The 16,985-nt window shown below is 44.8% G+C and overlaps 1 protein-coding gene across 1 annotated transcript; it reads right to left on the reverse strand.

The window, feature by feature from the left end:
• Positions 1 to 2,630: 2,630 nt before the first annotated feature.
• SPESP1 (sperm equatorial segment protein 1) lies at positions 2,631 to 16,928 on the reverse strand. Its single transcript, XM_087941773.1, is given in 6 exon segments — positions 2,631 to 3,776; positions 3,779 to 4,063; positions 5,311 to 5,377; positions 6,703 to 6,740; positions 16,437 to 16,843; positions 16,894 to 16,928. Coding segments are annotated over 6 exon segments (1,851 nt in total). The 3' UTR covers positions 2,631 to 2,757.
• Positions 16,929 to 16,985: the final 57 nt, after the last annotated feature.

Consider the following 16,985-nt stretch of genomic DNA (forward strand, 5'->3'; position numbering starts at 1 on the left):
CACTCCACACACCCGCCCCCACCCGACCCCGGACATTCCTGTTTGTGATTCTCCAGGTGTTCCTATTCTATAAACGAAGGGTCATTCTACAGACACGCACACACACACACACACATACCTTCAAGAGAAAAACCGAGGATGCAGTAAGATTACACAGACAATACCAGTAAGTTAACACTGCATCAAATCTAAGGGACAGATCCTGTGAGAGGGTTAGGACTTTCCACTTTGGTTTTATAGCTTGCAGCAACCGTAAGAAATTACTGTAGTACGTAATTCATGGGAAGCGTCTGTCCAATCCCGTGATTCGATTTGCAAATTTTGGAAATGTTAACCATAATAGAGTGGAGAGAGCAAGAAAGCAGAGTCTTCTAATGTTGGGGCTGGAATGACCAAAGAATGACCACGTCTCTTGAACTTGACACCGTATCACTAGCATGTGCCTTTTGTTGTTGTTTTTGCAACTGCATCACACTTTTGGCTCAGTCACCACAGCAGAATCATACAGACTACAAGGACCCACCCCAAAGGAACGTCCCAAAGGTCCCCCTCAAATGTGAATTTAATCAGGCGTGTTATTTCAACAAATAATGGTAACAGTGACTAAAATCTTCATATGATTTGTCGCTCCAGCTGAGAATCTTATGGACAGAGTTTGCATTCCACACTGTAATTGTCAGGAGATTAGAGAAAGCATTTTTCTTTGTTCTTGTTGTTGATTTCAGCCAATTTGGTTAACATTTTACCTCTTGGTACTTGCTGTGTAATTTACAGCTAAATGATGCAATTCTTATTTATACATTTTCATCTTATTGCCATTTTTACAGCATTGAGACACTATATTAGATTCTGCCTGTGAGCAGGGAATATTCTAACTGCCACATTCCCTCCATGAATTCGTTCCTAATGCCCAGGGGATTGTGTGCTGCTTAAATTAGTATAATTTCAGAGCCATATTATCCATATTTTCCATCTCTCAGAAAGAGAGCACAAGAATTCTCCTCCCCTTTCTGGACAAATTCTACTTGTAGAATAGCAAACTTAAAATAAAATTGCTACTCTACTTCATTATTATGAACAGGGGACTGCAAATGGACATGTGAAAAACCCGTAATTTTCTACTTCAATTTTGTGTCTCAGTTGATCTGCTGAGCATTTTGGAAAATCTAACCCAGCCCAGAAGACACCAGGTCCATACTTTTCCAGATGAGGGAAGCCAAATACTGTGGGATGACAAATCGGGAAGTCATTCCATGCTGAAAGCTGCAGCAACTTAGAGAATGAGGCATTTTGTGCAGTGAAAATATTGCAAAGACTATCATTTTGCACATGCAAAATCAATTGCCTTACATCTATGTAGCTTGAAAGGCGGCCACTGTTATCAAAGAAAGAAGATACTGATTTTTTGTTCTTAAAAAACTCAATTATTTAAGCATTTTGATCATTTAGGTCGTGTGAAAAATCTTCTCATAAAGTCAAGTAATAACGTTTTACAAAATAAATGTGCTCCGTTTTCCTTCTCGTGGAAAATGTCCAAATAAGAGGCGGTTTTGAACTTTGCTCAAATCACTGAATTGGGAGAATTAAAACTTCCTCCCCAAAGGCTGTATGCAGTTTTCTCTCACTCATCTCAGCTGAATCAAATCACATTTATTCTGAAGAAAAAAGACTTAAAATAAATGGATAATTCAGACACGAAATTCAAAATGCATTGCAAAAGATAGGAATGGATTACCTGAAATTTTCGTGCCAGCGGCTTCTTTGTCTAACTCCTTGAAACCTTCCCAAAATAATTCACAGAACTTCTTTTTGACACACATAAAAAAGACATAATGAAACACACGGAACTAAATATCGCCGTGTAGCCTTCGGTACCTTCTCTGCAGCAGCCAGTCGCGCTCCCCTGTCCACGAGGGGCTTGCTTAAATTTATGCCACACTCCTGTAACAGGTGTTGCTGACTAGCTAAATGCAAAAGCAACTCAGGGGAGGCCAAAACATAATTACTTCAGATAACACTTTTCAATCGAAAAAGGAGGCTTGTTTGCTTGTTCGATTGATTTGTTCTTCACTAATTCATTGAACCGAGTAACACTGCAAAAGCACACAAAATAATTTGTGTTCTACATGAGCATAAATCTTGTTAATGTTTCAAACGAGCTTTCCGTAGAATCTTTTGTCCTGGGATTACATTATTCATCTTGAATTTTAGTGTCTTAAAGGGTGCGTTTCACACTTTATTTCCATCTGTTTAGGCTTCCAAATTTGTTTAACACTTATCCGATGTACAAGAATTTTTATCCTATCAGGTATGGATTAATGATGCTATCAGCAACATAGCTGTCCACAAATAACTCCTGAGTTCCTTTCCTGAGAAGAAACAACAGTGAATAACCATCAACCCCAGAAGCACTTGCCCACTTCCTAGACACTAATCTTGCGGTCATTCATCCAGGTAAGAATTCAGTAAGAAAAGCGTAGAACAGCAAGAACTGTAAATAGTTGTTCAGTTAATCCAATGATAAGAACAGAAGTTTCTGAAATCATCTTTAACATACAACTGTTAAATTAATTGTTCCTTAATCTTTAATAATAGATGTCAATTCAAAGAAAAAAACGAAAACAAAAATATTTAAAAACAAACATTTAATTTCAGGCATGAAAATGGCTACAGGTGTATTTCGATTGCTGTTACAATTAAGAAACCAGACCTCTTGATTGTTCTTAAAAACCTACAATACCAAGGAGTAAATGTATCTTAAGAGGCTTTTTTTCCCTTCATGGCTTGTCTTACAAGCTCCATGTCTTTCTGTAACAACTGCTTCAAAATCTGCTTACTTTGCTTTTTAGGATTTCCGCAAAAAACACTCTTTATGGCATCAAGGACTTCCATTGATCTTTCAACAATATCCTGAGCCATCTTTTTATGTGGCGAATTCTCTGCATATTCAGTTAATTCAGGACTAAAGCCATATAATAAATTAATAAATGCTTTTAATTTCCCCATTTCTTTCTCTGTGTCTTCGGCTTTCTTTTCTGGAGACTCAGAGGCAGGCAGGATGATGTCCACTTCGGGTACAGAGGCAGTCGCCGATGGGGAAGGAGTTATGTCTATCTCCACCTGTGTGGCGGGCGGAACTGTTGACGAGGAAGGAGTGACCTCCACCTCCAGCTTTATTTCTGTCTCGGGTGCTTCAGGTGAGAGGGAGGAAGGCAGCTCGATGTCCAACTTCATTTCTGTTATAGGTGGAGCTGTTGATGGGGGATTGAGAAGCTCAATGTCGAGTTTCATCTCCTGTTCCTTCCTCTGCAACAGTTTCCTCTCTGCCTCCCCTGACAATTCCAGAGCATTTTTTAAGTAACCCTCCGCTTGCTCAACGTACTCATGAAGATCTGGGTCTTTTTTAACAGAGGAAGGTGCATTCTTAATGGTTTTAATTAGCGTGTCAATTGCTTCTAAGATGTCTAAACCTCCGGGCTTATGATGAACCAACTTCACTGGATGGCTTCTCTGCTGGGGCTCCTTGTTGTCTAGTGTCCTGTGTAGCTTTTGTACATTCCTTAGCGATTCCACTAGACTAGCCAAGGCTCCATTTGTCAATTGATCAAAACTCTTATCTTCTTTCTTAGCGGTTGTTTCTTTTTCCAACTGAACTGAAACGGTGCTCAATGTATTGCCTGGATTTGGCTCTTCAGAAATCAGAATAACAGACTCACTTGTGTCACTTGGGAGATATTCTGAGGGACTTGGGCTGGAATGCAGGATAACAGATGAGAGGCGTCATTTCTGAGTTTCCAAAAGGCTGTTGTAGTTGGAGGACTCTTTTTCGCCAAGGCAATCGTTCTGGACTTGTCACTATTTGTGGGGTTCACATTCACCCAAACAGTGTCCATAGCTACAGATGGAGAAGTTACCAGCCTGGGTGCCAAGACAGTTGCTGGGGGTTCACTTGACAATACAAGTTCTGTGGGGATATTTTTTACCACATCTTGCAAAAGATTCACAAGATCATTCAAAGTTTGCTCTTCCTTTTTTGCTGCAATTTCACCTGGGTTGGAAGGTTCTGTAAAGCAGTAAATAAAGCCATTAAATCTATACCTTGTTTACTTTTTTCTTCTGTGAAAAAAGGCATGTTTTATGAACATGCCTGCATTGCTACGTATCACAATTTGAAACAACTCTGTTTTTCGTTAATAGCCATTCCCAGTTTAAATTCAGATGAAATTATTTAAATTCCGCTATGTTTTATGGCTAGGCTATATATTCTGCTACCAGAAGGGTCCCGTGCTCTCAAAAAATAAAGAACGTTATCCAGGTAATCCAGTCCGGCCCTGCTGGAGCTAAACAATCAACTTCAAAGCCTCCCCTTGTATGAAAGTATGCAGACTTCTGGAGAAAGGACATCGTCAGGTGTCACCTATGAGGAAAAAAAACTAGACTAGACTTCCTCAGGGAAAAAAACCCCCGTTTCTGTTGTTGATAAAGACACTCACTGTTCCAGGGAACAAAATCTCAGTTTTGTAGACCAGACAATCTATCTAGAGAAGTATGCTGTCTCCCAGGAGCAAAGATCAAAGATTGAGAGGTGTGCTAAAATAATTGTCCAGAGATTATTATTCCTTTTTGTCCTCTTTCATGTGAGAATGAATGGTATAACAAAGAGCCTGAAAACAATATCAAGAGACTATGAGCAGCTAAGAAGGAAAGCCAAAGAGATGGGAACACAGGTGGTGTTTTTAATCTGTGCTCCCAACAAAAGGTAAACATCCAAAGACAGAACGGAGAACTTTTGAAATAAGCCACTGTCTTAAAGGGTGGTGCCATCAAAGGAACTTGGGATTCCTAGACCACAGTCTACAATAATTGCATGAAGGGCTTCTGGTAGGGGGTTGACTTACACCTCAAAAGAACGGGGAAGAATATTTTTGGAAAAAAATAGCATTGTCCATTTTTTCCTGTAAGTGTTTATTTTATTAAAGCGTGTGATGATCACTCTAGCTTTTTTGGAAATCTATTGTGGATATCTACGTTTGCATTTAAATTTGACGAAGCCATAACACTGGTTCATCCCTTATGTCCAGATACCTCTTTTTCCTGACCCTCACCTCCACAAACGCATTACAAAGTGTAGGTATTAAACATAAATAATGACCATATAATAAACTTAACTTGTGCAAAGACTGAAAGCTCATGCAATGACAACAGGCCAGTTGAGACAACAACAGAAAGCTGTTCTGAGAAGATTTGAAAATGACTGGGCCTCAAGTCACTTTGAACACATAATGGGAAGGGAAAAAAAAGAATTCTTACGCAGGATTTCAATAGTGTCTGTCCCTTCCGATGCAACCGCTTCACCTGTAGTTGGCTCCACAGATATCTGTTGAAGAGGGGGGGAAAATGAATCATTTCACTGTGGCTATCAGCTTTTTATCTTTTGTTACATGCTTAAATGTAGGGGAACATATTTCAGGGGAACATGTTTCAGGGGAACATGTTTCAGGGGAACATATTTAATCCTGAAGCTGAGGGTCCAAAAGCCTTGACCTCAATAACAGTTCTGAACACTTACCTCACAAACTGAATCTCTACCAACTTCAAGGTGCCAAGACAATCAGACTGATAAAGATTCTCAAACGGGTTTTTTGTTTTTGTTTTCTTCATGGGCCCATCCAAAATTGGGCAGGAAGGAAAGTTTCAGAGTTCTTTGGCAGAGCGGCCAACAAACTTGTAAGGACTCTACTTCCTTATCGGTAAAATTATCTTAAGCAGGCACCACCAATACACGTTATCAATTCATCGTATAAGTGTAGTACAGTACTGATATAGTAGGCATATTACAACCCCCAAATAGAAATTAAATGTTTTAAAGCATCAGATAAATAAATATAAGTCAGTATTGTAATGGTTTCTTCCCACGATCTCCTGGTGTTCACGCAGCCCAATTTTGAAAGCACAGCGCTAGCTTGATCCGAAAGAGAGACAGTCACAGGGCTGTAATGCATCCACTTGGCATCCAAGCAAGCTCTCCTTTAGCCTCCAGACCAGGGAATCTCCAACCTGGGCCACTTTAAGCCTGGCGGACTTCAACTCCCAGAATTCCTTTGCTGGAGTTGAAGTCCGTCAGGTTTAAAGCTGCCAAGGTTGGAGAGGCCTGCTCCAGACCACCCGATGTTCAATATTTTCAGGAGGAGGATTACAGGTAGTCCTTGACTTACAACCATTTGCTTAATGACCATTCAAATTTACAACAGCACTGAGAAAAACCTGACTTATGACCAGTACTCACACTTATGACTATTGCAGCATCCCCATAGTCATATGATTAAACTTTAGATTAAACTGGTTGCAGCATCCTGGATTTGTTGTTTGCAACCTTCCTAGGGAGTTTCCCCATTACATACACACTTACACAGATATTCTCCCGTTTTATTAGAGTAGAATAATTTTAGCCATAACACTGCCTGTTTAGTTTTACCTATTGCGTGAACCCAGGCACTGTTGATTTCTAAGCTATAATTTAGGGCTTACTATCAACAAGCTATGTCTTAGTGCAATGGGTAAATGCAGCCTGTATGGGGAATACATGCTTGGTTGCGTGTGAGAAAGAGAATATTCATATTTTTGTGTGGATCCGAAGTGATTTAAGAAATTTACGGTATCCGAAATACAGCCTATTTCTTGTATCTGGAAACTTAACATTACCTCTACTACTTTAACATTTTCGTAACGGTGTGTCACACCTAAAAAAAAAACCAGAAACAAACAAACAAACAACAAAATTTAGTTAGTTAGTTGCACTGTACAGCAATTGATTTTCAGCTCATTTTATATGACAGTTATTTTCTTCATTTTTTATTTGAAAAATCGTGATGCTTTGCTATCTATTGCCACCATCCCTTTGAGATAACTTGAGCAAATCCAAATGTAAGGTTAGGGAAGTCTTCTAATGTAATTCCACTGAGTTACAACCTTGGCCATGCAATGGTAGCCACATTAGGAGAACGGCTTAAACTGGTCTTTCAAAACAATCGCAGCCAATAAAAAAACTGATCTCAAAAAACTATCCAGGGTTGAAACTGGTCTGCATCGGGATGAGAAGCAAACCACTTGACTCCTAATGCAAGAAAGTAAACTGGATGGGTACAGTTCCTCCCCAGCAGTCAAGTTCCATTCCAGCTGGTTAGTCCCAAGAAGAAGCAACGTGGAATGAATCTCTCTTCTTCCCGATTTGAAAGGGAAAACCTTGAATGCAGATTTTGATGAAAAAGAAGTCAACCAAAACATTAAAACTCGGGTGTGTTTTCCCATATCTTCATCTAATATGAAAACCACCCTGAACAAGCACACTTTGCAGTATTAGGTGAAGCTATAATGTGCATATATTTAAAAAAAACAGCTACAAAATTGTAGTAAAAAAGACCGAGGAACAGTTAATATAAAAAGAGTCACAGGAAAAAATACAGAGTGATTTGACAATTATTCTGGAAGTGGATAAAAAAGGCTAAACAAAGAACCTCTGTGAATAAAAGGAATTAAGAATTAAGTGATGTTGGGATAAAACTGAAGTGAAAGAAGTATTTTCAAGATTTGAATGGGAATGATAAAGGGAGTGAGAGGGTGAAATTAAAAAGAAAATGTTAGTGATTGCAGCCCTGTTTCAAACAGCTTTGGGAATGTTTGCTGGTAGGAAATACTGAGGTCAAAGCGCTGTGTGTGTGTGAGTGTAAATGTGTGTGTGTAAATGTGATGGCTTGCAAATTTATCTATGAATTACAGCACAAACTATTAAGGACATACTTCATTTTAATATCAATGTACGTTCAGAAAAAAAAATCCATCTAGTAAGATTTAGTCTTCAGAAAGCAGGAAGGCTGCTGTAGTTTGAATGTCATTTGTTAATTAGATCTTACCGGATCCTAGAAGAATCCATCATCTCTCTCTCAAAGATGAGAGGCACCATGAAGAGAAGCCCACTCAGCTGCTTCCCTATTTCCTATTTCCCATCCTACTGGTTGTCAGGAAAGGCATCGGAGCCTCGATTTTCCCAGAGAATCTTCGAATGGGGAGAACAACGGACCTTTCCTAGTACAGAACGGATGTCGTGGCTCTTCTTTGGGGCCATCCTGCTTTGTTTTGATCCGTTTATATGAAGGTTGTGGGTTTTTTCCCTGTTGTGGACTGCTTGCAACCTTGTCGTATTGAGCAGCATATAAACCGTAGTAAACATATACAATACCAAAGGCAGAAAGAGAGGATGCAAAACTGTATATTTGTGATGTGTGCTTTAGGAAAGTGATGAGAAAAAAATTGGGCAGTCTGGTTTTATACTGGACAGGACAATGACAGACAGACAAGGGATTTGCATTTGGGTAGGTGATTGAGAAATGTAAGATTGTAAGAAGGGTAGTTTATAATGGGTCTGTTCATTTATAACAGGGGTCAGCAACCTTAAACACTCAAAGAGCCATTTGGACCGGTTTCCCACAGAAAAGAAAACACCGGGAGCCACAAAACCCTTTTCACATCTGCATATAACACTGCATATACCTTTATACTATGTATAAAAAAACTATAGTATTTATAAAATAAAAAGCTGAGCTTCAATTATCCACCTGCAGCAAACAAACAAAAATACGCTGTCTGCCGTCACCCTCAATAAATTGCGTGCCGGCGGGTGTTGCACCTTGGCAGTTATGATGCGTATTTTGAGCGACAGGGAGCCGCAGCAGAGGAGTGAAAGAGCCCCGGTCTTGACTCCTGCTCTGGTCTCTCCACAACAGCAGCCTCGTGAGATGGGTTGGGAGTGCGAAGACACAAAAATAGAAACCCCGTTGCCAGTCGAAGGAATAGGCTGAAAAATAGCTTTTATGCCCGGGCTGTCAGACTTCTGAATGCAACATAAACACCACAATTAGGATGAATATGACAGACGTGCAAGGCCAGCACCAAGGAGGCTCGTTGCAATTTCGTTGTACTGATGTTGTGCATTGACAATAAACGTTTGATTGATTGATTGGTTGGTTGATTGATTGATTGCAGGAAAATGGGAGCTGAGGAACAGTGAAAGCAACTGGTGCCAAGGAAACTGGGTTCTGAAGAACATGGAGCGGGTGGTCCAAGAAGAAGCCCAGGGTGAAGGAGGGATGGAGGGATACAGGTCGGAAAGAAAACGAAGCCAGCTGCCTCCCTTGAAGAGGCCCGGCCCCCGAAGAAGAGCGGCGGAGGGGCTAAGCAGGGATGACCCAACGGGGGATGGAGGAAGGCAGCCGGCAACGGCAAACGCCCCGACAGCCCTTGGAGGGCCGCGTGGCCTCCCTCTCGGGCCCTCGGGCCTCCCGCAGCCCAGGAGCGGTTTCGATCCCGGGGGAGACGGGAGGACCGGCGATGGCGGGGCGGAGCTGAGGAGAGCCGAGAGGCCACGGGCCGAGGCGGGCTTGCGAAGGCGGGAACGGCCGCAGGCAGGGGAGGCGACGGCGGCGGCCCCGTTGCCTTTCCTCGCCGCCTGCCGGCCTCAGCCGCTGAGGGGAACCGAAAGCCCCCGGGGGGCGCCTGGAGGGGCTTCGCTTCGCCCTCCCGCCGCCCAGCCAGGCCGCGGCCCGTCGCCAAGGAAACGCCCGGCGGGCCGGCACCGCTCAACCGCCCGGGGTCTCCGGCTCTTCCCCGGGAGCCTCGGCCCCTCTGCGGCGGAGGCCTCCCCGCCCCGGCGATGGCCGCCACGGCCTCTCCCCGCCCGCCCGCCCGCCAGCCACTCACTCGGGTGCGGGCTCGCCAGCGGGAGGAAGCTCAGCAGCGCCCCCGGGAGCCACAGCAGCAGCAGCCGCCACTGCCACCGCCACCGCCCGGCCGCCATCCGCCTCCTCCTCTTCCTCGGGCGGCGGGGCCGAGCGCACAACCGCCGCCCCCGCCGCCCCCGCCTCGGAACCCGCGCCCCGCCCGCCCAAGCGCTTTAGCGGCCCGGCGACCCGCTTGCTGGGCCTGCGGAGCCCGCCGTTTCTTTCCCGGCGTTTCGTGTCCCCGCATCCTCGGGGGCTTTGGGGGGCTTCCCCTCATTCCCCCCCGGCCCACCTGAGCCGTCCCGAGGGAACCTGGACGCTGCGCGCCCCCAGGAGGGTCGGGGGCTCCTCGGGGGTGGCGGCCCCGCACCTGTCCCGCCCTCCCCGGTTGAGGTTAGGAAGGGCAGGCCGGACGGAGCCCAGGACGCTCCAGGCCGGAGGTGCCGTTTTGCTTGCGCCCAGGCTGGACCCGGAGATGCGCAGCCGCCGCCGCCTCTTCCCGGGGGAGCCTCCGGGTGCCTTCATGGACTCCCGGTGCCTTTTATCCAAGCATCAAAATACCGGCCCTGTTCAAACCGCTTCCCAATGGAGACTCTTGCAACCCGCTGTGCCCAGAGCTGCCTTAAAGACGGTTGTGCAAACTGGCCAGGCTGTGGAAGTGCACAATTTAATGTGATGGTCCAATTCCTCCCCCTCCCCGATCATTGTGTTTTGCACGGCAAAGTTGAACCACCTTAACAAGCAGTATCTGCTCGTGCAGTTTGCGTTTATTTCCAGAAACAATTGGGGAACCCAGAGTCCACCTGTATCGTGCAGACAGAATCCCCATATAGCAGGTGGGCAACAGGTTGGTTCATACAAATGTTACTCTGGTGATAAATGGTAACCTACACACCAATAGCTTAGTCCACACATTACACCAAACCACTGCAACTATCAGTACCTAATTTTAAGGAAAAAAACGCTCAAGATTTGGTAATTGATTTTAATTGTAGTTAAGAAATTTATATCACAGTACAAGTCTTTATGAAGATGTAATTTTTTCAGACACAATGGAACAATTTTTTAAAACATAACAAAACACAGTGAAAAATCTACTAACATTAGAGGCCTGCACCTTAAAAGGGCTGCCACACGTTTAACCAGATTCTCTGGCCACTAAAGAGAACATGCGTCACACCCAAATGCCAAAAATAGCAAGAGGTTCAACAGCATTGCTCAGCAGTACAGCTTAACGGCTTGTAACAGTCAATCATTTGTTTTCATTGTTATTAGGCAAGCCAAAGTGGCCTGGTTCACGTATAAATGATAATTTCAAAATTACAAAGGCTGGTTTGAGAATTAGCAGAAGACATGCCGAGCTGCCCTTAATATTAATCGTGAAACTAAGTTATAGCAATAGCACTTAGACTTACATGCTGCTCCATAATGCTTTACAACACTGCCCCCAACCACGAGTCCTCCTTTTACAGACCTTGGAAGGATGGAAGGCCGAGTCAACCTCGAGCAGGTCGGGATCAAAGCCGGCAATGCTTCCTTCTAATGGGGCCGCCGCCAGGCTCCTCACGAGCACTCTGCTGCTGGGTAGCTAGGCAGACGTGCAGTCCCTTCTCCCTCGCCAGCTACTTTTGGAATGTCTGCCCATTCTAATACTTACATTATGATGAACGGGGGTGTACATATGTAACGACCATTTGGGCAGAGTGAGAGAAAGACCATTTCCCCAGGCTCATCTGTTGCCCAGAAACACCCTTCCTAGGTGCATGACCAGCACAACCCAATTTAGAATGTAGGATCGTGGGGCTGGAAGGGATCTGAGAGGTCTTCTAGTCCAACCCGCTTCTCAAGGCAGGAGACCTTATACCAGAGTCCCCAAGTCTTAGTCTGCAGCCTGGCCTGGCAGGAACTGGGCCATGCGAGCAGCCGAGGAGTGCGCTCAAGTGCTCGACTGCATCTGCACGAGTGGTCACACACACGCAAAACCATCCCCTCCACCACCACCCTGATCCTTAGAGCCGGAAACGTTGGGGGCTCCTTCCTTATACCATCCCGGTCAGACGGTTGCCCAGTCTATTCTTGAAAACCTCCCAATTATGGCCCACCCACAATTCCAGGAGACAAGCTCTTCCATTGATGGTTCTAACCATTGGGAAATTTATCCTTGGTCCTCTCTTAACAAGCTTCCATCCATTATTTCTTCTCCCACCCTCCAGTGCTTTGGAGATCAAGTTGATCCCTTCAGGATTTCAAGTGTGGCATAAGTAGTGTGGTATAAAGCTGTACTCGCTTTATCACTTCTGTGATCTTGATGCTATTCCTGTTAATGTAGCCAAGAGTCGCATTAGCTTTCTGACAGTTGCAGGACACTGTTGGCTTGTACTTAAGTGGTGGGCCACTAGGACATCTAAATCTCTCCCAGTTTGTACTGTTGGGCCAGGTACCAACCAGCCATGCATTTGGTTTCTCCTACCTGAACGCAGGGCCTTTTTTCACCATTGCATTTCATTTTGTAAGATAGGGGCCCAGTGTTCAAGTCGTATCAAAGTTCTTCCAGATCTTGAGTCTATCTTCTAAAGGGTTGGCTTTCATCCCAGCTTGGTGTCTCTCAGATTTGATAAGTTCCCCTTTCATCCCCTCATCTAGATCATTTATGAAAATGTTGAAGGGTATGGACAGAATCTAAGGATACTCCGTTGTAATTCCACTGAAGATTACACGTTAAATGTGGCTTGGTCATCCAGTTAGGAATCCATCTGGTGCTGGTATTGTCTGTCTTATTAAGAAATACGTTACCTACTTTTGTCAAATGCCTTCCACATATGTCCACAGCATTTCTCAAAGGTAGTAAGATTTGTCTGGCATGATCTTTTTTTTTTTAACAAACCCATGCTGGTTTCTAGCAATCATCTTGTTCGTTTCTAGGTTCTTACTAATCTGCCACTTATCTTTTCCAGATTTTCCCAGGTATTGACGGGAAAACGGTGGGCCTATAATTTCCTAGATCTATTCCCCCGCCCCTTGTGTGTGTATGTGTATTAGAACCACATCAGCTCATTTCCAGTCCTCTGTGCTACATGAGCTTTGAAAGAGTACATTCATTGTCTCTGAAATTACATCTGCCAGCTCCTTCAGAACCCTGGGGTATAAATGATCTGATCCAGGTGATTTGTACTTGTCCAGGGTAGATAGGTATTCTCTTACTAATTTCTTGTCTATTTTGACTTGTATGCCTTTCTACTTTCATGATGTTGCTTTTGATAAGTTGGGCTGTTTCTTCCTCTTGCAAAAAAAAGACGCAAAGAAGGAATTAAGCAGTTCTGCTTTCTCCCTGCTACCTATTATCGATCCTCTTCCATCTATTCCTATTAGTGGACTTGTTTCCTTGACTTTCTTCCTGTTTCTTACATATTGAAACTTTTTAAAAATTATTTTTTGCTTTAGTTGCTCGTCTTAGCTCATTCTGCCCCTTCATTTTCCTGATTCCCTCATTACAGATTCAGGCTATTTACTCTGATTCTCTTTTAGTTACGTGTCCCTCTGCATTTTTGTATGTGTCTTTTCTGTCCCTCCATTTGTGAGAGCGCTCTTTTGCAATCATGCTGATCTCGCCTGGTGTTTCTTGTTTTGGTCATGTGCTGAATCACCACTGGACAGACAAGGCGGCACTGGCTCATACAGGGGTTAAGGGGGAGAGGCTTCGTTCAGTGACAGACCAAGCAAACCAAAGAAGGCCTTAGAAAGCCATGTAAAGTGCATGTGCAGAAGAGGTGTATTCAACAGCAGAAGAGGCTGGGGAACCCCACAAAAATGGAGCCTCAGATTTAGACTGAAGAGTTCCCTACTCCCAAATAGAATATAGAACAGAATATTCTATATTCCATCATCCCAGAGGAATTTCCATAATAAAATAAAAGCTTGGTTTTGAGAGAAAGCACTTAGGATATATTATGATTGATGTCTCCATCCCTGTTGATCAGTGCCATATTTTTGTAATGCCCTGGTTTTCTGTGTACACGGCTCTGAGCCACTGGGAATAAAGCAATACCGAATGGAAAACAGGCTCCCTACTCAAGAGTCAGGTGCATTCCAGTAAGAAATGAGAAATACTGTGTTGTTGAGTTCCAAGAAATACTTCTGCCGCTTTACAATATTCTGCTGAAAAGCTTCAAGTAAAAAATATCGAGATCGAAAGTTCTCTGAAAGCAGATAAACAAAGTCTTTAATGTATAAAAAAGTGCAGACATTTGTGTGTGCGTGTATTCCAGTATAATTTTGGGACTTGCTATCAATTGTATGGTTATTCACATACTGTAAATACAGGTAGCCCTCAACTTACGAGTATATTTAATGACGATTCGAATTCACAACAGCACTGAAAAAAGTGATTTATGCCCATTTTTCACACTTGCGAATGTTGCAGTGACCCCATGGGCCACGTAATCACAGTTCAGACCCTTGGCAACTGGATCATATTTATGATGGTTGCAGCATCCTGGGATCACGTGATCCCCTTTTGTGATCTTCTGACAAGCAAAGCCAATGGAGAAGCCAGATTCAATTACAACCATGTTACTGATTTAACAGCTACAGTGATTCACAACAACTGTGGCAAGAAACTAAAAAGGGACCAAATTCACTTAACTCTCATTTAGCAAAAGAAATGTTGGGTTCAATTCTGGTCATAAACTGAAGACTGCCTGTATTCATCACTTACCATCTTTAAAATCTTTTCTTAAACCACTAGCTTTTCCTTAAGTTCAAATACAACAGATGGTTGGCAAACAACAGAAATTCCTACCGTATCAAATTTCTTAAGCTGTTTCCTTTAGAAGGGAAGTATGCTCTCCCTGTTTACCCTCTTGTATTTGGATTACAAAACAAAAAAACAAAAAAACCCACACCCCACTTTCTTTTGTAAGAGGAAAGCAAGATTTGGAGTCCACCTTTTTCTCTTCAGAACTAATGATGTTCTTGCAATGCAGCTTAGGAGGACCCATTTGGACCTCTGTAGAGGGAGGATGTAAACTTTTTGTCACTTTCGTATGAAACCACTGGGGATGGTTAGCAAGTCTTACAGGAGCAACAGAGACAGGCAACTTTTCATGTAGCCTGTGGAAGCAGCTCTACTAGCACGCCAGTTTTTGAAACCATGTGAAATGCCTTTCATAGCCTTGGGAACTCATTCGATCTTTGAAAGATGCAAAACAATCCTAGGGATTCTCAAATGGTTCGTATTCTCTATCCCGCTCCCCACCTAAATCTAATTACATACAAACGTCCAGCTGCCTGACTGCAAAATACTCAGTAGGGTCAGATCTAATTAAAATTTGGACTGAGGTCACAAAAAAGGTTTTCTAGTCCAACCCTCTGCTCAAGCCCAGACCATTTCGGACAAGTGGCTGTCCAGTCTCTTCTTAAAACCCTGGGAAGATGCTGGCAATTGACTATGACTTGAAGGAGTAGTTTACCTTTGTATGTGCAGTTATTGGAAGTACTTTGTGCTCTCATATTGGCAGACTCATTACACTGATAATCCTTGTGAAAAGAATCCAGCAGTCCCAGCTGTTGCCAGATCTGCCCCACTATCCTGTTTGGAGAAGAGGAAAGCTGGGACACCAAAATCGCTGGAAGTTACGCTAAAAATCTGTAGTTTTCCCCCCGAAAGCCATCACTCTGCTAAACAAATAATTCCCTCAACACTGTCCAACTATTTACAAAGTCTGCACTACTATTACTATTAATCCTCTCATCATTGCCCATCCCCTCCCACTAGTGATTGTAGGACTGTAACTTTGTCGCTTGTATCCTAACTAATTTATAGTGACTGTTTCCTAGTATGATTTGATTGTTGATTGTACCCTATGACTATCATTAAGTGTTGGACCTGATGATTCTTGACGAACATATATTTTCTTGATGTATACTGAAAGTATTTACACCCAGGCAAATTCCTCATTTGTCCCATCACACTTGGCCAATAAAGAATTCTATTCTGTTCTGTTCTGTTCTGTTCTGTTCTGTTCTGTTCTATTCTATCCCTGTAAAGAGGTGGGTCTATTGCAGAATCAAGTCAATGCGCTCAACTGCTACATAACAGTAGTAAGCCTTATTAGCAAACATTTATAGCAATTTGCTATTTTCCAGAACAATTGCGTGCTATCCAAAAACGTTAATAAATAGAAATAAAACCCAAGAGTTTAGACCAAGGCGCCCCAAACTTGGGCCGCTTGAAGACTTGTGGACTTCAACTCCCAGAATTCCTCAGCTGGTTGAACTCCCAAATTCCTCAGCTTGGCTAGGAATTCTGGGAGTTGAAGTCCACAAGTCTTCAAGCGGCCCAGGTTTGGGGCGCCTTGGTTTAGGCTCCGCCAGCGGGCTGCCCGTTTCAAAGCGGGGAAAGCGGATACCTGCACACGCTATGATGCAGCAGGAAAAGCAGCCCCGTTTTCTTCCTCTCCTGCTGAAAAGGGGGCTTTTAAGGCAAGCGGCGCTGGAGCGGGAAAGGCCAGGCTGGTCCAGGAGCCTCCGCAGCGTTTCTAGGCCCTTCGGGAGTTCTCGGTCGCGTCCGACACCGGAGGAAAGGCAACCCCCCCAAGTCCTCGGTCGCCCTTTAGAAGCGCCCCCAAAACCAGGCCTGACAGGCAGCCCCGCCACCGCGGTTACCGGGTCCTAGAAACGCCCGGCCGCCACTCCCCTCCTTTCCGAAGGAGCTCCGGGGACAGCTTCGCCGGAAAAATGCGGCCGGGAGATCCGTTCCTGGAAGCGGGACCCCGGCGAGCCACTCCGTCTTCCCCGGCCGAGAAAGCGCCACCAGCTCCGGCCGCCAGCGAATCCTCTCCGAAGCCGTTCCGCCGCCGCCTGCCTGCCTGCCCGCCTTTAGCCCGTCGTCGGCAGGAGCTGCTCCATCGCCCGCCCCGACGCTCGCCCGCCTGGCGGACGGAGGCCTCCGGGAATCGTCAGGCGGCGCCCGGCCCGCCCACGGAGACGCCCGCCCGCTGCGGCTCGCCTCAGCCGTCCGCCCGTCCGCCAACCCCGCAGCAGCAGCAGCAACAGCAGAGCGGCAGCGACTCCTTCCGCGGCTCGCACCGACTGCGCCGCAGCTCCCTCGTCAGGGACCTGCCCGTCTCCCCCCGCCGGCCCGTCGCGCGTTCCCATTGGTACGGCGGCCGCCGGCCCGGCCTCCCTCGCCCTCCGGTTGGCCTCTCCGCCCGC

This window comes from Pseudonaja textilis, chromosome 13 (assembly GCF_049901715.1).
Source record: "Pseudonaja textilis isolate UNSWEBS1 chromosome 13, rPseTex1.2, whole genome shotgun sequence".
Classification (NCBI taxonomy): domain Eukaryota; kingdom Metazoa; phylum Chordata; class Lepidosauria; order Squamata; family Elapidae; genus Pseudonaja; species Pseudonaja textilis.